This window comes from Marmota monax, unplaced genomic scaffold (genome assembly GCF_021218885.2).
Source record: "Marmota monax isolate L192 unplaced genomic scaffold, Marmota_monax_Labrador192_F-V1.1 WCK01_AAM20220418_F8-fsc00168, whole genome shotgun sequence".
In the NCBI taxonomy this organism is placed as follows: domain Eukaryota; kingdom Metazoa; phylum Chordata; class Mammalia; order Rodentia; family Sciuridae; genus Marmota; species Marmota monax.
In genome coordinates this window covers 810,153-832,446 of record NW_026692492.1, presented here as the reverse complement: position 1 = coordinate 832,446, position 22,294 = coordinate 810,153, and the positions used below count along the sequence as shown (strand labels likewise).

Genomic DNA, 22,294 nt, shown 5'->3' with positions numbered 1-22,294 from the left:
CACGCGACTGGTGGCGGTCCCCAGACATACACGCAATGGAAACGGAGGACACGCTGCTGGGACAGAATCCCTGAGGCGGGGTGCGGTGTGAAACCAGAGGGTCGCCGAGCTCCCATTCTGGAGGTTCAAGAGCGCGGTGCCCACACCAGCTCAGCCCCGGAGGCCCCGTGGGGATGACGCCTCAAAGGTGGGGAGTGCCGACGGGGATTCGGGGGACCAGGCTTGCACACACAACCAGTCTCCTGCAAGGTCACGAGGAGCCTCCGAGCCACGGAGACGGAGGACATCAATGTGGAGGACACGCTCCCAGCGACCTGCTTCCCTGGCGGGAGGCTCCCATCTTAAAGGTCCTGCCACTGGGACATCACCACGCTCCAACAGAAGCAGGCGCCACCAAGTGAGAACCGGGTCACACAATCCCTCCAGGGACCTCTGTGGAGCCTGGGATTTCTGGGGTCTCGTCCCCATTCCTGTCCTTCCCAAGGCACAGGGGAGCAGAGGCACCTTCAGGGTGACTGGAGGCCCAGCTCCCGCCCACGCGGCCGGGCTAACAGCAGGCTCCGCTCGGTGACAGCGCCGCCTAATTATGGGGCAGGGGGAGTGAGGAGGAGGGCCAGTGAGGTGCCGGCTCCAGGGTGCAGGCTCCCGGGGTGCAGACGGCGCTCAGGAGCACAGGAGGGAGGCTGCTCCAGGAAGACACCCACAGGTAGGCGGCCGGCGGGGAGGTAGGCGCGGCGAGGGTCCCGGGGCAGCTCAGAGGCGCGCTGGTGGGCCTCTGGCGGGCTGCACAGCGGGACCCAGAGGTGGCCAGGCACAGGGTCAGGACACGAGGCCACCATTGCTCCCCGCTCATCTCAGGGCAGTGCAGGGCAAAGAAAGGCTGCTCACCTCTCCTGGACACAGCTGACCGCGTGTCCTCCTGTCCCTCTCAGAAGGTGCAGGTTCTGAGACAAGAAAGCCTTGGTTTCCCTTAGGGAGACAGCAGGTGCTCCCTAAACGCACAGAGTGGGCCCTGCACCCTCTTTTTGAACCTGGGCTCCATCGGCAAGGGGCACTCAGGGGCAGGATGTTCAAAAAAACCCTGTGCCGGCCACAGTGGAGCACACTGATCCCAGAGGCTCGGGAGGCTGAGGCAGGAGGATCGCGAGTTCAAAGCCAGCCTCAGCAACAGCGAGGCGCCAAGCAACTCGGCGAGACCCCGTCTCTAAATATAAAAAGAGCTGGGAAGGGACTGGGTGGTGGCTCAGTGGTGGAGCACTTGCCTAGCATGTGAGAGGGACCGAGTTCGATTCTCAGCACCACACAGAAGTAGTCGAATTAAAGAGGTTCACTGACAACTAAATATGTACACTTTAAAAAGGGAGGGGCTGGGAATGTGACTCAGTGGTTAAGCACCTCTGGGCTCAGTCTCCAATAACCCCCCAAAAAAGACCATGTACACAGGGCATGCTCGGGCACAGAGTCTCTGGACCACTTATGCTCCACATCCTCTGGGAGAAGACTTTCCTCCCAGGCCAGACTCACGGGAGACTACTACAGTCGAGCGTTTGAATCTGTTCCCCTTCAACGCCGCTTCCACTATCTGAATAGAGGTTTGCAAACAAAAAAGGTGCTGACTCAGATTTGTGGCTGATTTTGGGGGGCTGGGGGTGGAGCACAGTGGTAGAGCCCACCAAGGCTGGCATGCCCAAGGCCCGAGTGGTATGACCAGGACCAAAGACAAACGAACAAACAAAACTGAAAAAAAATTTTAAACCGAATTTTACTTCACTGTTTTGGGAAATATCATCTAACCAGGTGTAAAAACACTTAAAATGTAACCCTTTCATACACGGACTTTTGAGAGGTTCGTTATCAGACAACAACTGGCCAATCTGCTTGAAATGAGACAAGAGCAGCGACACTCCTACACACAGACATATAAGTACAGATATATTTTCATAATCAGGGATAATGTAATCGTTTTCTTTGTTTATGAATCTTTTTTTTCCCTTTTTGTGGTGCTGGGGATTGCACACAGCCATGCTGTACCACTGAGCTACCTCCCCAGCCCTTTTATTTTGAGACAGGGTCTCTAAGTTGCTGGGGCTGGTCTTGATCCTGCGACCTCCGGACTCGGCCCCGCGAGTCGCTGGGATTTCAAGTGTGTGCCTCTGTGCCCAGTTATAAGTCTCGTTATTCTTCGTAGCTGACTTAAAATAAAACGACAAGAATTAAAGCTTATAAATCTCTCCTGATGGCACCCAAAGTGTTAAGGTATGATTTGCCTGTCACCAGCACAAAGGGGATCTGAGGACGAAGCTACCTGGGAGAGAAGGTTGGCGTCCCACTTAAAGTCAGCTGTGATTAACACAAACTAGGTGACCGTCCATTAGGACGTCCAGCGTAATCTGCAGAACCACCACACTAGGGAGGTAGCTCAACTTACTCCCAGGCGCATCTGGAAAATTCTCCAGGAGTGGCCATAACAGAGCCTCAAACACAGGAGAACTAAGATCCACAAAGAATGTTCCTAGTCCCCATGGACGGAACACAACTAGAAATGAGGGACAGGAGACTACTGGGGAACCTGTGCACACGCGCAGACTGCACACGGCCCGCCCTCCTGAACACTCCTGGCTCTAACCTCACAGGAGAAATCACAATGTGCCCTGAGGAAGTGTCACAACTGAGGGGATCAGGGAGAGCCAGGCGTGGAGAGGAGTCTGCGCCAGACGCTGCATTAACATACCACGGCCAGGAGCTCAGAGGTGGGAGCTGCGAGCCCAGAAACCTGGTGGCCTCTGAGGGCCAGGCCAGGATTGTCCCCAGAGCCTCCTCCAGGGTTGTCCAGGGCAGGAGGTCTCGCCTGCGCCCGAGTGGGCACCTGGAGGCTGCCACGGGACCTCCAGAGCCTGCAACCTCAGGTCCCCCCCCATCAAGGCCACCTGTTGGAGAGTGATAGAAACAAATGAGCGTCAGCGACCTTCATTTCCCCTGATCAGGCCTCTATAGGACGACCCTCAGACCATCACAATCACAGTCCCACAACAGGGTCTTCCTAGTGCTTCCTCACACACAAAGGAGCACGGGGGCTACAGATGCGTGTGGCCGCGTCCTGGGGGAGCCCAGTCCGAGAACCCTGTGCCGGCCTCGGTCAGTGCTGCGGGACAACTGTGCACGCGTCATCTTGCCCGTTCCTGCCGTCACCGGGTGGGTGGGTGGCCTCAGGGTGCGTCACTGAGCCGACCTGCACGACTTGAATTTTCAGTCACTGCAGATGAGCATAGGGTCCCAGGCTCCGAGGGGACGTCCCTTGGCCCAAACGCTCTGCTTCCGAGCCAGGGTCCCGGCAGGCCCTGTGTGGGCTCCTGCTGCACCCAGCTGCCTCGGGCCTCTGAAGGCAGGGAACCACGGGCTGACCTCACGGTAAAGCGTGCCCTTTAAAGGCCACTCCATCCTGCCATCCTTCCTAAGGGCCCCTGGCAGGGCCACCTCTTGCCACCCTTCCACTTCTGTCCTCCACCCTCGGCTGCGCTCCTGAGAGAGCCGTCACCAGGAACGTAAGCACCACGGGGAGGGTGACCAGCCCATGCAGAAGGCCTCCCTCCAGGCCGGGCCTCACGGAACCTAGGAGACGGGCCGAGGGCAGACGGCGACCCACAGGTGAAGGGCCGGGTCTGGTCAGGGCCGGCTCCTGGCGATCACGTGTTCTGCTCACGGACGTTTCGTGTCTGAGTCGGGGGAGGGCGGAACGTCAGAGGACTCGTGTCGAGGAGACGGGGTTAAGGCTGGAGGAGCCCCGGGAACCCAGAGGCCAGGGCAAGAAGGGTTCCGCCTCGGCCTCACCGCCTGCTCCCTGGAGAGGCGAGCCCCACCTCGGCCAGGTGCTGCCCAGAATGCGCCGTCTGTCCTTCCAGAACGCGACTCCTGAAGTCCTGGGGGCGCGACCCACTGCAGTGCAGGGAGACGGACGGACGGACGGACGGACGGAAAGCCATCCCAGGCTGGGCTGAGGCCGCGGAGCCTAGTCTCCCCCGTCCTGCAAGCTAGACCCGAGGTCCAGGCTGGGCAGGGCCGGCTCCTCCCGAGGCCTCTCCCCTGGGCTCGCAGACGCCGTCTTCTCCCCGTGTCCTCCCGGGGCCGTCCCTCTGTGTGCGTCTGTCCTCATCGCCTCCTCTACCAGGACCCCAGTCCTGCTGGGTCAGGGCCACCCTGGGGCCTCACTGCACCCCATCCCGTCTGCAAAGACCCGTCGCTACGTACAGAGAATTTTGAAGCACTAGAGGCTTAGACCTCAAGATGTGAATTTGGGTGGTGCCGCTGGACGCAGCGCACCCTCTGAGACGGGCTGATCACGGGGGTGTGGCCCGGGGCAACAGCGACCCTGTTCTTTCGAGGTGGATGGTCTGATGCACCACACATTCCCCGGCGATGCGCGATGTGCTACCACAGGCCCAGGCAGCAGCGTCCACCTCCCAAACTGAGCCAAGATGAAGCCCTCTCCCTTTTCTTCTGCCCCCTGGGACGGAGCCCAGAGGGGCTCTGAGCCACCTCCCTGGCCCTTTTCATCGTTATCCATTTTGAGACAGGTCTCCACCTGCCGTGGCCAGCTCACACCAGCACCCTGCCAGCTGGCAGTACAGGCGGGTGCCGCTACCTGTCACCTCTTCTCTTCACAGGCCGACTGTCGCGGGCGTTTTGCCAGTGACACAATGTTGAGCACCATGTTGCTCCGCTAGGAGACAAGCTGTGTGTGTTCTATAAACGTGGCGACCTAGTGCCGAGGGTCGGGTTTATAACGCATGGGCCCACAAGTCAAACACGGCAAGACCTCTCCGCGGCGACCTGTGAACGTCCTCGATTGACAAAGACCACAAGCAGAAACGGAAAGTCTGAGGACGGGGAAAGGGTCCTAGTGGCCGACTTGGGTGGCTGATGCATTTCCAAAGTCCAAGTGCAGGGGACCAAACTGAGGACACAGGACGTCCCAGCAGGGATCACAGGACGTCCCAGCAGGGATCACTACCCGCCCATAACTCCTCACCCTCGATGTGGGGGCTTTCTAGAGGGACAGAGAGTGAGGGACAGCTGCATCCCAAGGGCCCACTGGGACAGAAGCCATGCGAGAGCAGGGCTATGCTCCTGCCCTTCAGAGCTGGCACCAGAGGGAGGCTCCCACGAGACCTGAAAGGTGGCCGCCCAGAGACAGCCGTGCAGAGGCAGGGGGTTCTCTGAACGGGGCAGGGTCGGGGGCATTGACCTCTATGTGCGGCCTCTCCGCCACCCAGAGGCAGTTAGCCGTCCCAGCACTTGACCCAAAGAGTTGTTTGCGGCCCTTCGTTTACGCTCTGGTAGGGGGGCTGACGACGGGTGCTGGGGACCAACTTCAGGCAGGCCCGAGAGGCCACCACATGCACCACGCAGACCTCACATCCCTGTCCAAGTTCACGTGGCCATGCCCACGAGTGCACCCCCAGGACGGGGTGATCGTAGCTGCTCGTTAAGTGATGGGACCCAAGTGCTAGTGCCCGTGAGCCCCGACGGGGTTACAAGTCACAACGCAGACCTCCCAGGGGAGAAGGACAGAGGGCCCTGGCCTTGGGCAGTTGTGCCAGCCGTGGCTGGGGCATAATTAGAGAGCGGACATGGGAAGCAGGTGCCAGAATATAATTAACGACGCCCCAGCACGTCATTAACCAGTCTTAATGACACCCCAAGATCACAGGCCACTCAGGGCCACCTTCCCTCTTCCTGGTTTGTGTTCTCGCATGGCCTGCGCTGTGTGGAGGGGAAGTGTGAAGGAAGAGGGTCCCCACGTGTGTCCACTCTTGGACCAGGTGCTCCAAGAGCCATGGGAACACTCTAGACCAAAGCCCTGCAGGGAGCCGGGGTTCAGGAGCCGGGGTCTATGGGAGCTCTGCTCGGGGTCCCGCAGAGGGAAGCACCGCTCTGTGCCTCGAGACTAGTGCCAACCTGCTGCCCGCCCACCCGTGTTCCCGAAGGACTGCAGGCAGAGACGGGACCTCAGCACCGCCCTCTGGGCGCACTGCAGCCGCTGGACCCGTCCTTGGAGCACAGCCTGCTCCCCACTCACTCAGCACCCTGCTCTTACAGCACCCTGTGCGCCTGGGCGCGGCGACTCCGCGGAAGGGAAAGGAAGCCTCCGAACCTGGGCCACCCCTGGAAACCATCCTCTCGGGAGGGGCCTCGTGCCCCTGGGTGTGACTGGCATCAGCTGGCAAGTGGAGCCAATGTGGGCACAACGCAGCAGTGCTCTGTCCAGCAGAGCCCCCGGGTGACCGCCGTCCAGGCTCCCCGCACTCCATCCGGCGCCCGGCACCGCCTTCCCCCGTGTCTGGAGACCAAGCCACGGCGGGCGGCACCAGCACAAGAGCAGAAGGAAGGGGGTGGAAGCCCAGGCCACTGTGAAGTCCCTCAGGGCCGGTGTGACCAGAGGGGCCTGCCATGGCAGGGTGGGCACAGGAGGGAGGGCCAGCGGCCCTGCATCAGGGCAGCACACCTTCCTCCTGGCTCTGGAGGCCTGTCCTCCACGTCGATGGGGGGTGGGGGGCGAGAGGGAGGGGGAGGGAGGGGAGGGGAGGAAGAGTGACAGGAAGCGGAGGGGCAGCGGGAGCACAGCAGCCACCACTGAGGGCCCTGTCAACAGCCGACCTGCTGGACCCTTCCCGGCAGCACCCGGCCACCTGTGGGCCAGGAAGGTGCCCTGGAGCTGGGGGCCTCGGGGGCTGCTGCAGGGCCAGCCGCCAGCCCCGCGCCCCACCTGGGGTCTGTCCTTCAAAGTGAAGCTCATGAGGTTTCCATCCCGGTGCTGACCTGAGAGACACTGGACCTTGGGTCGCCGGCACTCAGCCTGCCCGGAGCCCAGGCCACCCTCTCCGTGTGGCCACTTCCTGCCTCCCTTGCCCTGCTCCGGCGGCGCTCTCCCAAGCCTTCGGGAATCCTCGCCGTGTGCCGAGGACCGTCCCCTGTCCCCCTACACCTAGGGTCAGCGCAGCAGCCCCATGAGCAGGCCTTCCCTGTCCCGCCCACTCCAACCTACAGGCCCTCCACGTGGGCCAAGACTGCTCCCCAAGACAGCCGTCCACCCCCAGTCCCTGACCTGGAAAACGGCTCTCCGCAGACTGATGAGGACCCCACAAGGCAGCCTCTGCGTTCCCCGAGTGAGGCCCGAGTCCAGCGTCAGCTGTCCTGACGAGGACAGGAGACAAGAGCTCGTGAGGCAGGCGGCAGGAGGAGGGGGTCCCTGGAGGGGACTCAGCCCTGCTGGCTCCCTAGTTTGAGGGACCCGGCCTGCACACTGTCAGAGAACAGCATCTGCAGCTGTAAGCCCCCGGGTGTGGCTCAGTGTCACGGCAGCCCCAGGAAACTCCTGCAGACCTCCGTCACCTGAACGGGGAGGCGGCCACCAGCCAGCCTCCCGTGCCCAAGCACCAACCGCCAGCACTGTCCACTGTGAGGAAAGCCTTGCACCGAGCCCCGGCTAGCAAGGCCACAGGAGGCCCCAAGACAGGATCCAGAGTCCGCACCTGTCCCCAATGGCCTTCCCAGAACCTCTGATGCTGCCTTGGCAGTCACCTCCCGCCGCACGCACCCCGCCGCCTGCGCCCACCTATGCACAGGAGCGCCCTGTCCCACATCACCCCGGGCCCTTCCTCCTCCTCCACCTGACACCCACAGCTCTGCCCGGAGCTCAGGATGCATCTCCCGGAGGCCACCCAAGGAAACTGAGTCACCTCTGCCAGATGACTAATGGCGACCTCTCAGGATGGAAGGTGTCCAGCTCCCTACAGGCTCCTGCACTGTGAGTGACGCAGTCCCCACGAGGCAGGGATCTGGCCAATTGGGGGCTACGGAAGCTGCAGAGGCCCTGGTCCCCAGGTGCCTTCACAGCCCTGAGGAGGGGACGTGCCTGCCCCGAGCCTTCCACCCAGCACACAGCCACGTGGCCTCTGGATGCAGGCACTCCATTTGCCCGCCTGGGGACTGACCACCTGCACTGCTCAGAGGACCCAGGGGTGGCTCTCAACGCTCCCAGCACAGGCCAGCACAGGTGGCCGAACAAGAGGTGGTGAGACACGGCACAGCCGCAGAGGGCAGAGCTTCTGGGCCGCAGCCGGACAGCTCGCCTGTTGGCATCAGAGCAGAGCAGAGCACGGCAAGGCCTCGGGCAGAGACGCACGCACACACACCCGCAGACCACACTCGGGCTGAACCATCGCAGCAGCAGCCCCCACCCAGGAAGCACCTGGGGCAGCTCAGGACCAGATTCCCTGGGGGGCAGTGGGGAGAAGAGGACGCCCCGGGAATCCCACCCTCTACCTAACCCACCCCCAGGACTCGCAGGGTCACCTGTGGACACCAACACGCAGCCGCCACCCTGCCCCCTGCAAGCAACACACACACAGAACCATGGGTGCAAAGCGGCCATCCCCCAGAGGGGGCCTGAGAGCCCCAGACCCGATGGGCATCTGGAAGGACACCAGAGGGGCTTGGAAACACTGCAACAGGCAGGTCCTGGGGTGACTGCGCCGCTGCGGGGGCACAGAACGCAGGATGGGAGACTCCCGGCTCAGCTGTGGGCCCCAGGGGGCTCTCCAGAGACCGAGAAGCCTCAGGGCTGGAGAGAGGCCACGGCGCAGCACAGCAGGCCGAGAAGCCCACCTGAGAGGGGAAAGGAGCAGGAAGGGGCCCACCCAGGGAGCCCGGCCGGGAGTGGAGGCAGGGAGGGAGATAAGCCAGTTTCAAAGTCGCCCTGGCAGGGACGCCCACCTCGCGGCAGCCCAGCTGGGAGACACCTCCGTGGGCCAAACACAGGCCAGGTGCGTGCAGGCGTTGCTCGGCGCCAGAGCCAGGGTGACGCGAGGACGCTCCCTGTCAGCTACTTCACAGGTAGCAGCCTCCACCCAGCGAGGGTGGAGGCCATCTTGCTCTCTGCCAGGGGGACTTTGGACGTTCCCCAGGGTGAGCTGCGCTCGCACAGTTAACATGGGCTTCCACCTGGTTCCTCTGTTATAAGCCCCCACACCCCGGGAGATGTCACCCATTGCCTGGGATGTGCCACACACAGGACAACGTGGAGACTGCACAAGGGCTCTGGGACGCTCAGGATGGGGACTTCCCCAAGTCGGCACGGGGCCAGGCTTAGGAATGGGGCTGCCGTCTCCCGGGAGCTGGCGGGGGCTTGGGCCGTGGCTGGCGCCTCTCTGTACAGCACCAGGAGGTCAAATCACCGGCAGTGTCAGCTTGGAACCCCGAGAGGGGTCAGCGTGGGCACTGTATCCGGCCACAGCTGTATACTCGTCACCACCTGGTCCTTTCCAGACCCCCGGGAGGGAAGTTAGGTCCCTTTAGAGTATTCGTCTTGGTCAGCTATGGTCACTGTCACACACCTGAGAGAACTGACTCCTAAAGAGAAGAGGTTTGTTTCCACTCACAGTTTGCAGGTTTCCGTGCAGGACTGATGGGCTCGCAGCCCTCAGGAAACAACGCCACGCCCTGCCCTCAGAGCCAACCCAGACCCAGGGGCCCATGGGTGCCCCAGAGCAGCCCGCTGCACACCCTCCTGGCCACAGCCCCTCCTGCCTTCAACCCCGTGTTCTCGGCTTCCCTGGGTGACGGCTGTGCCCAGCGCTTAAGGTGGGGACTTCAAAGTGGGGACCACCCACCTGCACCATTCTCCCCGTATCACGTTGCGTTTTTCCTAAGGGAGCCTCCCTCCGCCAACCATCACGGCACGCAAACCTCTTTCCCCCACGTAGAATGTCACTCTGTCCGCACTTTCTACCACACAAACTCGTTCTAGTATGTTCTGTGGAAGACAGAATCCATTCTGTCACTCCTCTTGCTCTCTGCCAGGGGGACTTTGGACGTTCCCCAGGGTGAGCTGCGCTCACCTTGTTGCTGCTGGCCCTGGACAGGGCCCCGGCGCTTTTCTGGGTCCCGTTTCCTTCCACTGGGCGACAGGTCTACAAACCCAGTGCTCACTGCTCCTCAGTGCCATGAGCGGGCCTCGGCCGCCATGCTGAACGCGAGCCTCCAGCCTCGGGGCCAAACGCGCACCTGGGGGGGGGGGGGGCGGGGGGCACCAAGCCGGCCTTCCACAAGACACCAAGTACCAGCACCAGGATTGCTTCTCAGAACCTACGCTTTCCAAGGACAAGGCCAGGGCCACAGGTGTCCAGGGTCTCATGGCAAAAGGTCCTGCAGAGGCCGCGCTAGGTGACCCTCCCTCCCCCCCTCCCGGCTTCACACAGAGCTTCCTGCTCAGCCCTTCCTCCTCCGGGGGCTGCAATGTCCCTTCCCTCTGCTCCCACACCCTCCCCAGCACACAGCTCCAGACACTTCTCTGTCCCGTCTCCCACAGCCACCGCCATGTCACCGAGGTCCTAATGGGGTCTGGGAACCCCAGCAGACTCACTCCGAGGCCCTCCAGCACCTGGCGATGCCGCGTGAGCTGGCACGGGTGGCTGAATCGGGGCACAGGGCAGAGCGCTGGTCAAGGCTGGCAGAGCACCCGCAGGGAGCCGCTCACAAGCCCAGCTCCTCGGGGAGGCCGTCCACAGGGCCCACCTGCCAGCGGGGCTGTGCCTGGGGCAGCGCAGACCAGGGCATTCCCACCTCGGCCCCCGCCAGCTGGGCAGTGCCAGTCTGCAGGGCAGGTGGGTGCGGGGTTCTCATCGACAACACCTCCTCCTGCCTGCTGCTCATGTTGGCCTCGGGCTCCCGGCCCCAGATCAGCTGAGGGCCATCACCTGTGCCAATCTGCTCTCGCTGTATGGGCGAACCCGGCAGTGTCGGGGGGGGGGGGTCACACGTACCTGGCAGTGCCGGGGGGGGGGTCACGCGAACCCGGCAGTGCTGGGGGGGGTCACGCGAACCCGGCAGTGCTGGGGGGGGGGTCACGCGAACCCGGCAGTGCTGGGGGTCACAGAAGCCTGGCAGTGCTGGAGTGGGGGTGGGGTCACACGAACCCGGCAGTGCTGGGGGGGAGTGGCACGCGAACCCGGCAGTGCTGGGGGGAGAATGTCATACAAACCCGGCAGTGCTGGGGGGGGTTTGGGGGGGTCATGCGACCCAGGCAGTCCTTGGGGGGGGTCACGCAAACCCGACAGCCACGGGAGGGGGTTAGGTACACCAGGCAGCCACGGGGGGTGGGGAGGAGAGTCACAGGAACCAGGCAGCCACGGGGAGAGTGGGGGTGTCACGTGAACCCAGCAGCCACGGGTGGGGGTCAGGCGAACTTGGTTTGCTCTCTTACCTATCTGGATGGCTGTCACCTGCGGCAGATTTTAAACAGATCACTGATTGCACGAGAGCACGTCACCCACCGAGTCCAGCTCCCAGAAGTAGGGGCAGAGAGTCTAGGGGTGCGGGGGCCCACCTCGGCGAGGACAGCAACAGCAACGCCGGACACCTGGTAACTCACAGGGAAGGACCACGGGACGGGAGGCCGAGGCGTCCTGCGCCCAAACCTGGCTGGAGCACCCCTGTAAAGCCCAGGGGAGGTCACGCTGCCCTGGGGGTGGTCTATGGCAGAGACGCAGGGGAGAGGACAGGGACAGTCTGTTTTAGTCAGCGACTTCACTGCTGTGACTGAAAGACCCGACCAGAACAACTGTAGAGAAGGAGAGCTGGACCTGGGGGCTCACGGTTCAGGGGGCTCCACTCCTCGGGGCCCAGGAGAGGCAGGACCCATGGCAGAAGAGGTGGCTGAGGGAAGCAGCTCACATGAGGGTCACGGAGCAGAGAGGCTCTGCTGCCAGTCACAAAATATATGCCCCAGAGCCCCGCCCCCCATGCCCACCCCCTGCCCCTGCCGCCGTCCCACCTGCCTCCAGTTACACCCAGCTAATCCCCATCGCGGGACTGACTCACAGGTGGGTGAAGGCTCTCACAACCCACTCCTCCTCTGAACCTTTTTCCATTTCCTCGCACATGAGCTTCTGGGGGTCACTCACACCCACACCCTAACACTGTCCAAGAAGATTCTTGGTAGGAACCAAGGTGACAATTTTAAACCACAAGAACGTGGACCCAAATCCCTGCCCCCGCCCTGGGACCCAGGGGGACGAAGCTCGTGGTGGACAGGTGCCACGCGTCAGGCACAGCTGATCACCGACACCTGACGTGGGAGACGCCCCTTAAGCTGTGCTTCCCTCTGGCCGGACGCCAGGCTGCTGTCCCAGCTGCTGCAGCACAATGCCTGGCGCTGGGCCGGGCTTGGAGGGGAACGGGGAGTGCCCCTGGTTCTGGAGACGGGGTCCAAGCCCAGGTGTCGGCAGACCTGGTGCTGGAGAGGCCTGCTCTCTGCTTTGCAGACGGCACCTCCTTGATGTGGGCTCCTAGGGCGGGCAGCTGGGGCCAATCAGCTCCAGGGCCTCTCCAAGAGGCCAAGAGGCCCACTGCAGAGGCTGGAGCCCTGGTGGCCTAGCCCCCCACCCCTTTCATGCTGCTGCACTGGGGACAGGTTCCAAGGCAGCAGTGACTCAGGCCACAGGTGAAGAGTCGGAGAGGTCACCTGGGAACCTAGAAAAGACTGCCTTCAGCAGACATCTCTCAGGGGCTGGCTCCTGATGGCCACGGATCTCCATCTACCCCTGACTAATGACAGACAGGAACTGAGACTCGAAGTACAGAAGCTGAAAAGAGCGAATCGGGGTCGAGAGCAGACGGTCAGAAAGACACAAGGAACCGACAGTCCCCTACCTACACGCAGCTTCTCCAGGAGAAACGGCAAAGTGACACCTGTCCCCAAACAGCAAACAAAGGCCAGGAGCAGGGTGCCTCCACTCTGCCCAGATCCCACCCCAGGGAGGAGGAGGAAGGGAGGGGCGTGGTGAGGAAGCCCCCTCCCACCTGCAGCGCGGCAAGACGCTGTCCACCGCCAGCTGGACACGAGGCCCATCGGCCTGCGGAACCTGCAACTGAAACCGCAACCGGCTCCGTCACTCAGACAAGGGCAGCTGGGCTGGACACTCAACACGGACACAGTGACAGACTGGGCTGCCCGGTCCAGGTCTGCGAGGAGACAGGACGCCTGGGGCTGAGGCCTCAGGTGCTCATGGGCCTCCTCCACGCAGCAGGCCCCCGCCTCCAAGGCGCTCCTGTCCTCAAGAGGCACAGAGCTCTCCAGAAACCGGACCCTGGCTCACCCAGGACACCCTGATGAGGAGGCCCCTTGGAGGCAGCTGGCCTCAGTGTGGCCCCACGTTTCACCTCCAAGGTGAAGTAAAACCCAGGCACACTTAGCTCTCAGGAAACCAGGGCAAACCCAGAGCGCAGGCCAAGCACGCGGTCGCCCTGATTCCAAAGCCACCCCCCAGCACGGCGCGGGGGCTGCAGGCCCAGGAGGTCACTGCTTCCCTCCGGCCAGCATCTCGGCAGGTTTCCAGGACAGAGGAGAACCACACACAAAGGCCTGCGCGCCCTGAGAGATGTGCCCAACGCACAGAAACCCCAGGGACTGGATGACTGCATGACGTGAGGTGACAGGGACCCTCTGACAGCCAGAGCTCCTGACCTCCCCTCTCAAGCCTCAGAGGGATCCGGGTTCAAGGAAAACAGGGGCACATTCTTCCAAAAAATAACCCAGGGCACGTGCACGTGCTGAGGTTGCGTAAGGGGAGTCTATTTTTGTCTTCAGGTCTGAGGACGTCTGTCCTGGGGTTTAAGGCAGGAGTCTGGGCCAAGTTAACAGGACACGGGACCCTGAGCCCGCTGACCTCCTGTCTGTGGGTGCGGGACCCACTGCCCACCGCTCAGCACACCAGTGACTGCCTGGGCACACGGCTCCCTGAGCACTCCAGGGACCCTGCCCCCAGGACCTGAGGGCGTCACCTGGGACCCATCAGAGGCGGTGCCATTCCCTAGAAAGAGGAAGCTGTGGGAGGGCGAGGGGTAGAGGACAGGCCTTGTCCCGGCACACGACGGTCAACCACAAATCCTCCTGTCACCCATCAAATCCTGCCATCTGGTACATCTGGGGGTGTGAACACCAAAACCAGAACACACATATTTTTACTTCCCCTCTCAGATTTATCATCTTGGTGTTTTCTGGAGCTACACGCGTGTGCACGCGCGCGCGCGCGCACACACACACACACACACACACACAGTGTGATGCTGGGGATGAGACTCAGCACCTTGTACGGGGCAGATGTTCCACCACTGGGCTACACCCAGACCTTTCTGCCCATTCTTCAAGAATTCAAAAACACATTTATTTCCTTGGTGACTCTCTAGGAGGTTTACATAACGACTGTAGGAGACTCCTAAAAACACCTTTCACGTTTGTGCACACCAAAATGGCTCTTTCTGTGCCTTGTTACATCCACCTCCGCCTGGCCCTCCCACCTCAGCCTTCATCCAGAGGGGCTGCTGTCCCATAATCTGGGTCTGTGCTCTCCAGCCAGTAAGTGGCCAGTGACCCCTCAAAATGAGGCTAGCTCCCCAGCAGCTCAGGAGGCTGAGGCAGGAGGATCGCGAGGTCAAAGCCAGCCTCAGCAAAAGCAAAGCGCTAAGCAACTCAGTGAGACCCTGTCTCTAAATAAAACACAAAGTAGGGCTGGGGATGGGGCTCAGGGGTCGAGGGCCCCTGAATTCAATCTGCAGTACCCTCCCCACCAAAAAAGAAAAAAAAAAAACAAAACACATCACTCTGAGATGTGTCGAGTGTAAAATACACAGATTTTGAGGACTTAGTATTAAAAACAAGTGTGACAAAACTCCAAGTTTCTTATACTATGTGTGAACAATATTTGGGGGAACATTGAGTTGTACAAACACATCATCCAAATCAGAGTTGTCTAAATCCTTCTGCTTGTTTGAAGCTGCTCAGAAAACACCGTGGCTTCACTGCATTCCTGAGACCCAGCCACTCCGGAAAGCAAGATCCCTCCACTTCTGAAGAAACCGGGATCTTTGGCTCTCGTCCCTACCCTGCTGCTGAGGGGCCCAGACACTTGGCCTCTTCCCTCAACATCATGTCCCTCTTCTCTTTCTCTGATGGCATTGGCTATTATGTGAGTCACAGCCGATTCATCGCTACCTGTGTCAACAACCACCACCAAAAAAAAAAAAAAAGATCGAGAAGGAGAAGTGTGCTTTCTGTTTAAAAGGACAATCAACAGCACAATAACACTCACTGTAAAGTGCCCGGGCGGGCGTCCTTGAGAATCTCGCTGAAGTCCTGCTGACTTCCTCATTCTTGCATTGCACAAGTTCCCAGGAACACAGCATTCCCCTAGAAACTGTTTTGGATTTCACTTCCCTGTGAACTGCACTATTGGGGCTACGCGGGACAAAGCCGGCCTCCTGGGGAAGTGCATTCAAAACTCCAAAGACAAACAGACCCACGGAGAAAGGAGCCCTTAGAAATCCGGGATCCATTGTTATGCAAACAAGATATACTGCAGTCAGAATTAGAGGAGGTACGATTTGGTCCTTGGGAAAGCTAAAAGGAGACTTGGGGAAGATAAGAGGGCAGAAAATGGGGGAGGGTAACAGGGTTAGGTCTCTCTTTCCAAACAACAGGAATGCAACTCTCTGATCAGAAGAGAGGATCACCAGGGTAAGGGTGCTGATCGGCCTCTGAGAACCCGTCCAGCTCAGCTGTCAAGAGACCCTGGTCCATAACTCCATAACCACCCCCCCACGAGCAATGCCACCCAAGTCACATCCATATGGCTCTACGTGAATCTAGGATCAAAATCAGGCATCAAGCTAATTTTACAAGTTGACTTTAATGAGAGATCTCGGTTTGCATTAGAATTCATGAGCCTCTTAGGACAGGTCACCTGGACCGACCCTTCACTAGGGGGATAAGGAACGTATTTGACAATTAAACTTCTTGACCACTTGAGTAAGAAAATTCACATCTAGGAACTACACTTAGGAATCCCAAACGCTTTCTGAAATGGAGTCATTTCAAATTGAGCACCTACAAGACACTGCTTGTTCCAATTAGGGACCTCTGTGGGGATTTCTTCAACCCTTTTGAAATTCAGCAATTTACATCTGTGTCCATAAAATGAAGAGACTAGTTGGTGTGTGTTAAAAAAAAAAAAAAAAAAATCAGTCTCATTACCACTGAATACTCAGCAGTATGAACAGAGACCAAGGTCACATTCAAACATGAAGATGAGCTAATTATCACACATATTTAGAAGCAAATCAATTCAGAATCCTTCTCTGCTAACTTCTGTACTGGCTGTGAGACCTTGGGCAAGTACTTTTAGGTGTCTTATAATTTGGAAATTGAATGTTCCCTATTGGTCCCCAATTGCACCAATGTCCAGAGGTGGGGCTTTTGGAAGCCACGGGATCCTGAGGGCTCTGATTTGTAATTTAATGACATTTTGGGGAGGTGGTGGAAACTGTAGGGGGTGGGACCTGGTTGAAGGGTGTGGGTCCTTCAGGGTGTGCCCTTGGGGACTATATGTTTCTCCCCATCACTTCCTCTGTCTGCTTTCCAGTGGCCACAAGGTGAACAGGTCGGCTCCATCATGGTGTTCCTCCTCACCACAGGCCCCGGGGCGGGGGACACAGCCCACCACCGACTGAAACCGTGAGCCAGAACACATCTCTCCTCCTTGCAGGTTGTTTTTCTCGGTTGCTTTATCACAGGGACAGAGAGCTGACTTCACAGCTCTCTGAGCCTCAGACTTTGTTTTTGTTTTTAGTTAGTCAAAGGCAAATACTTCCTCCTACCTAGCCGTGTTCTGAGATCAGCAATCAGCTATGCACACGCAGAGGTCGGCCGTGGAAGGGCAGTGTGTGGGATGTTGACTCATCTGCAGGTCTGGTGTGGATGTGAGCGTGGGACACTGAGCGTGGCTCACTCTGTTGGTTCTGCTGAGGTTGGGGGGTCGAGTTCCTGTCTGCAGTTATCTACCTGGTGTTGTCTTTGAACTCTCCCTGGCTTCCTCCAGGCTAGCGAACTGTCCACGACCTGCACTGACCCGGGGTACACCATCCAGGATCTGTTGGGCCTCAGATCCGCAGAGCGGCACTGCTCACCCTTGCAGGCGCTTGGGTTCAAACGCAGAGTCCAACGGGGCAGGTGTGGGCTGGGGCACCAGCCTCTGCACTTCCCAGGTAATGCCCTGGCTGCTGGCTGGCCAGGCTGGGCGGCCAGGCCACTTGGCAGGGCTTCCCCACCTCTGCACCAACCGGGACACCTGGGGACGGATAAGTCCTTGTCATGGCTTGCTTCTGAGCTGTCTTGTGCAATGGGCTGGAGTCCACTAGGTGCAGGTAACCCCACCTCCGTGCTCCAGCTGTGACATTCAAAAATGCCTCCGATTGTGACCAGGTCCCCAGGGGGACGAGGCCACCGGGGTGAGAAGCCACACCTTGCGGGGCGCGACAATCAAGGTGCGCTCACCTCGGCCGGCGGCCCGGGGGCAGGTACCCTCCGCGCCCCTTTGCAGTTGGGGACACTGAGGCTGGGCGCGGGGCGGGTGGCACACCGGCCGGGGGTCCCCAGGGGCGGCGCCCCACGTGCTCGGGCCCCGCCGGAAGCGGGCGCTGGGGCCGCGGACGACGCGGCCGCGACGCGCACCCGGCAGCCTGGTCGTGGGACCGCGGGCTCCGGCCGCCGCCCGACTTCGGGGACGGCCCGGGGCGGAGCGCGCGGAAGCCCGAGGGTCCCGGCCCGGACGCCGCCGCCGCCGCCGCCGCGCCGCGGGTCCCCAGCCCTGAAACTCCCCGTCCCGCCCCGACTCGGCCGGCGGCCCTCGCCGGACGCTACCCACCCAGAAGCAGGCCGTCCATGTCAAAGATGAGGTGGGTGACGGGCCGCGGCGGGGACGCGGGCGCGGGCGCTGCCATCTCTGCCGGGGAGGGGGCGGGGAAGAGCGGCGCGCGCCCGGGGTCCCCGCGCACGCGCCGCAGCCTCGCTGCGCATGCGCACTGCCTGCCTGCCGCCCGTCGGCCGCGGGCCTCTGGCGCCCCCCCGCGCACGCGCGCTCTCGGGCGGACTCGCGCGGCTCCGAGCACGCGCGCTGCGTGCCCGGGCCTCTGCAGCTTCGGCGGCCGCCGCCGCCGTCGCCCAGCACAAAAGCGGCGCGGGAGAGGGGCAGGTGTTCACCGGTTTCCAGAAACTGGCCGAGCCTCGCAGCCTCAGGCCGCGCAGAGGCGAGTCAAGGAGGACTTGGAAAGGGAGTCAGGGAGGGGGCAGGCAGGGGTCAGGGGATCGGGCAAGGGGCCGGCAAAGGTGCTCCGAGTGCCACCGCCGCCCGCCACCGATTGCACACAAATGGCCTTGCCCACCGCCACCCGTAGCGGGTCGGTCCGAGCCCCCTGGAGCCGACTCCGGGTCACTGGGCCAGGCTCCCTTTCGGCTTTGCCCGCCGGCTTCCCTGCAGGGCCCGGAGCAGGGCCCGCGGCGCATGCGCAGTGGAGCATCCGCCTCTCTGAGCTGCACTAAGCAACTCAGCGAGACCCTGTCTCTAAATAAAAGGTGCAAAGTAGGACTGGGGATGGGGCTTGGGGTCAGGTGCCCCTGAGTTCAATCCCTGGTTCCCCCCCACCAAAAAAAAAAAAAAAAAAGAAATGCATGTGCCAATCCTCAGAGCAGTGTGCATTGTCCAGGGGGCAGCTGGGCAGAATCCAGAGAGGAAAGGAGGATCCTGGAATGATAGGAAATGATTAAAAAAAAAATGTGCTGCAGCTGTTCCTGTCTTAGGGCTTTTTGCCTGCCTTTTCGCCCCCTTTTCCAATGTTTCAGGGTGCAACCTGGAAAGCTTGTCTCCCCCCCCCCCAACTTCAGAAATTACTTTCTGGTCACCATTTTTACATCTTCTTCTCATCCATTGCGGATGGGACCTTACAAGAAGCAGAAACGATAAAGTTTCACTTTAAAACGTGAGGGTGTGTTTCTACTTAAGGGCATAGTCAGTGGACACAGAAACCCCAGAGTTCAGCTTATATATGATAGAGATGGGGGGGGGCATTTAGGCCTTAGCTCCCTCATGTGTAAAATGAGGGTGCCAAATGAGCAGAGGCAAGGGAATCCCTTGGTACTAAGGAATAGTAAGTGGTCGACAAAATTACATTTTACAGTCTATAGCCGCTTTCCACCATGTAATGCAGTCACAATTTCCCTCTGAGGATGCTGGGAAGACAAGGGATTGTAACCCAAATGCAGTCATTCGTGGATTCTGCATGAATTTACTATGGCTATTATCACAAAGTCCTACAAATTAGGGGATCTGAACAACAGAAATGTGTTGTTAGTCTTATGAAAGCCCGGAGTCCTAACTCAAGGTGATTTCAGGGTTATTTCCTTCTAAGTGCTGTTGGCAAAGGGTCTATTCCAGGTCTCTCTCCTTGGCTTATGTGTGGTTGTTGTTTCCTGTATCTTGTAGTATCCTATTCCCTCTGTGAGTCTCTGTGTCCAAATTTTCTCCTTTTCTAAGAACACCTGTCATATTGGGTTAAAGTCTACCCAAATGATCACATTGCAACACGGTTATCTCTGTAAAGACTCTGCTTTCAAATAAGGCCACTTTTTCATGTATTGAGGGTGAGGAATCCAACATATCTTTGGGGGAGATACAGCTCAATCCACAGCAAACTCACTGCAGAAATATCTGTGGGATGCCGGGCGCGGTGGTGCATGCCTGTAATCCCACTGGCTTGGGAGGCTGAGGCAGGAGGATTGCATATTCAAAGCCAGCCTCAGCAAAAGCAAGGCACTAAGCAACTCAGTGAGACCCTGTCCCTAAATAAAATGCAAAGTAGGGCTGGGGATAGGGCTTGGTGGTCAGGTGCCCCTGAGTTCAATCCCTGGTACCAAAATAAAATAAAAAATGCTGGGTTTACTACCAATACTCAATAGCTGGAGTCTTTAGAGTTCTCCTCAATTTCCTTCCATTCTCTGGAATGGAAAAAAAAATGGATATTCAGATGAGAAAGTTGTTTTTCTTCGTTTTGGTCACATCATGACATTCTTGTTTGTTAGGTCTTTTTTTTTTTTTAAGTTTGTTTTAAAAACTTAAAACAAAAATCAGAAGGCTAGCTTACGTGTCATAATTGATCCCTAGGTCAGGGGTAGTTCACTCCTAGCAGTGAGCTGAGGGGTTTGCCTGTCTTTTGAAGCCTCCTAGAGATGTGCTACAAAAATAAGCCAACGTTTAGAAGAGGTCGAGGGTGTCAGACTTCCAAGGACTTGAGATACTTGGGAGGGTCACGCTTGCTCGATTTCGTGTACAGCAGCTCGGGGCAGGAATCGCGGGAGGCGATTTCTGTGAACCGCAGTTGCCACGGCAGAGCCTCTTGTGAACTGCAGAGGAGAACATCAGAGAAATGCGTGGCCTTCATCTTTATTGTTCCCCAGACGTGAAGACGTGGTGCATGTCATTGTGTTTTTTAGGAGTATATCTTTCTATTCATCTTTGTACTCTCAGAAGCTAGCACACTGTTGTTTTAAAGGCTCATTTTCCACATTCTTCTGAAACATCCCTTGCATGCATAAGACGGAAGACAAGCTCTTGAAAATGGAATCAACCGCAGGGTGCAGTGGTTTATGCCTGCAATCCCAGCTGCTCTGGAGGCTGAGGCAGGAGAATGACAACTTGGAGGCTAGCCTCCGCAACTTGGCAAGGCCCTGAGCAACTCAATAAGAGCCTGTGTCTAAATATCATATAAAAAGGGCTGAGGATGTAACTCAGTGGTTTAGTGCCCCTGGGTTCCATCCCCAGTACCCCCCCCCGCGACAAAAAAAATTAAAATAATCCAGTATGATGATGAATGCTTCTCTATCACAAGCTAGATTGGGGTGATAGGTCTTGTACACAATACTTTAGCTCCTTTATGACCCTCCTAACAGCCAAACATGGACGGCGCCTATGCAGAGGTAGGAATCGTTTCCTTCTGTGAATTACAGTTTATGTTGGCAAAATCGTGTTTTCCTCATGGGACACGGGGGCTTGCTGCTAAGTGATCCTTGGATGCCGTCCTGGCCTTAAGTTCACCTGGGAGGAGCCCGTGTGATGCAGGAGGAAGCTCCTCTCCCAGGGTGCTGGACACTTCCAGTGGGGAGCCCCAGGTCCCCATCAGCCACAGGATCACCAGGGGGAACACAAGACCCTCTCCAGGGTGCTGGGTGGAGAAGATGGGCTGTTTGGGAGGTTGGACGCATTCAGTACACTTGGCCTTACAAAGAGTTTCACCTCATGAACGGGTTTATGGGGACGGGATCCAAGTGCAAGTTGGGAAAGGTCTGCATCTGCCTGGCGCCTTGGAGAGGGAGGTCGTGAGCTCCCGGCCCAGGAAGGATGCAGGCGCCAGACCTCGGACCTGCAAGCTCCCCTTTACTCTGCAGAGAAGCTGATCCATCCGGCACGGGAGGGCTCCTTTTCTGGGTAGGAAGATGGCCCCCCCCCCCCCCGGGTGACAGAAGGAGTTTGGGCTTTACGGTTTACGAGGAGGGTGAATCAGTCACTGGAGACTGCTGTGGACATGCCGTTGGGACGGTCGGGTTGAGCCAGGTGGATCTTAGCTCAGGAAAGCCGTTGGAAAAACTTTGAAACTTGTTGTCACTGTGAAAAACTCAGAACTGGGTGGGTGTTCAGTGCTTATCTCTGGGACCCACTGTTTCCTAGAAGTCTACTGTTTGCTTTTCTCCCTCCAGGACACATCTGCAATGGGCAAGGGTCAAAGGCCACGGTCCACCGGGGTGGGTAGGGGGGTCAGTATCGGCTGGGGATCTGTCTTGTAGAAATAGACTTTTCCGCAGCCCGTCAGAGGTCGTCCTCCTTGGCTGGTGTCACCACGTGAGTACAATCTGCATTCAGGAAACAGGTGAGGTCTGCCCCCCTGCACTGGGGGACATCGAAAGTGCTCCCCAAACTGACATCCTCCAGAGCTGCCTAGAAATACAGCATCCCAGCACACACACCCCACCCCACTCAACGCCCGCCCTCCCGCTACACCAGGGGGTCTGTGGCGTGGACCGCCCTCCAGGGGCACACGGGGATTCTTCATGAGGGGGAGCAGGCCTGGGAGAACCTCTTCAGAGTGACTTCAGTGTGAAGCATAGGAAATACGTAATATGCAAATGCGCATTCCTAACACGTTCCTAACAAGAAAACTGAACTTCGGATATCAGCCTAATAATAATGGGGAGAGATCCATGCTTTCCAACCTCCAAAACCTTAGTGCACAGGAGAGGCGGCTGTTGTAAAGGCCGGTGCAGAGGGAGTCTGAATACTGCAACCCGAGAGACGCTGCATTCCAATCCCTGCGTCTCCCTGGGAGTGGGACTGGGAGGACTTTGCTTCTGAAGGGC

General features: G+C 59.0%; 2 protein-coding genes across 8 annotated transcripts in view; one reads left to right on the top strand and one right to left on the bottom strand.

The window, feature by feature from the left end:
* The window catches only part of Pudp (pseudouridine 5'-phosphatase), a 59,711-nt gene extending 41,837 nt beyond the window's left edge, over positions 1–17,874 (bottom strand). The window contains exon 1 of one of the 2 annotated variants that reach the window (XM_046443350.2): positions 17,757–17,874. In XM_046443350.2, the coding sequence (XP_046299306.1) occupies positions 17,757–17,832 (76 nt within the window). In that variant the 5' untranslated portion in view covers positions 17,833–17,874. Of the gene's footprint in view, positions 1–15,146; positions 15,256–17,756 lie in introns of those variants that run through there. The other variant, XM_058579029.1, reaches the window with a different exon arrangement.
* Sts (steroid sulfatase) overlaps positions 686–22,294 on the top strand; it is a 120,817-nt gene continuing 99,208 nt past the window's right edge. Inside the window, exon 1 of one of the 6 annotated variants that reach the window (XM_058579028.1) lies at positions 686–706. The gene's annotated coding sequence lies outside the window, so the exon portion shown is untranslated. Of the gene's footprint in view, positions 707–16,453; positions 17,377–17,638; positions 17,788–22,294 lie in introns of those variants that run through there. The other 5 variants (XM_046443344.2, XM_046443346.2, XM_046443345.2 and 2 more) reach the window with 5 other exon arrangements.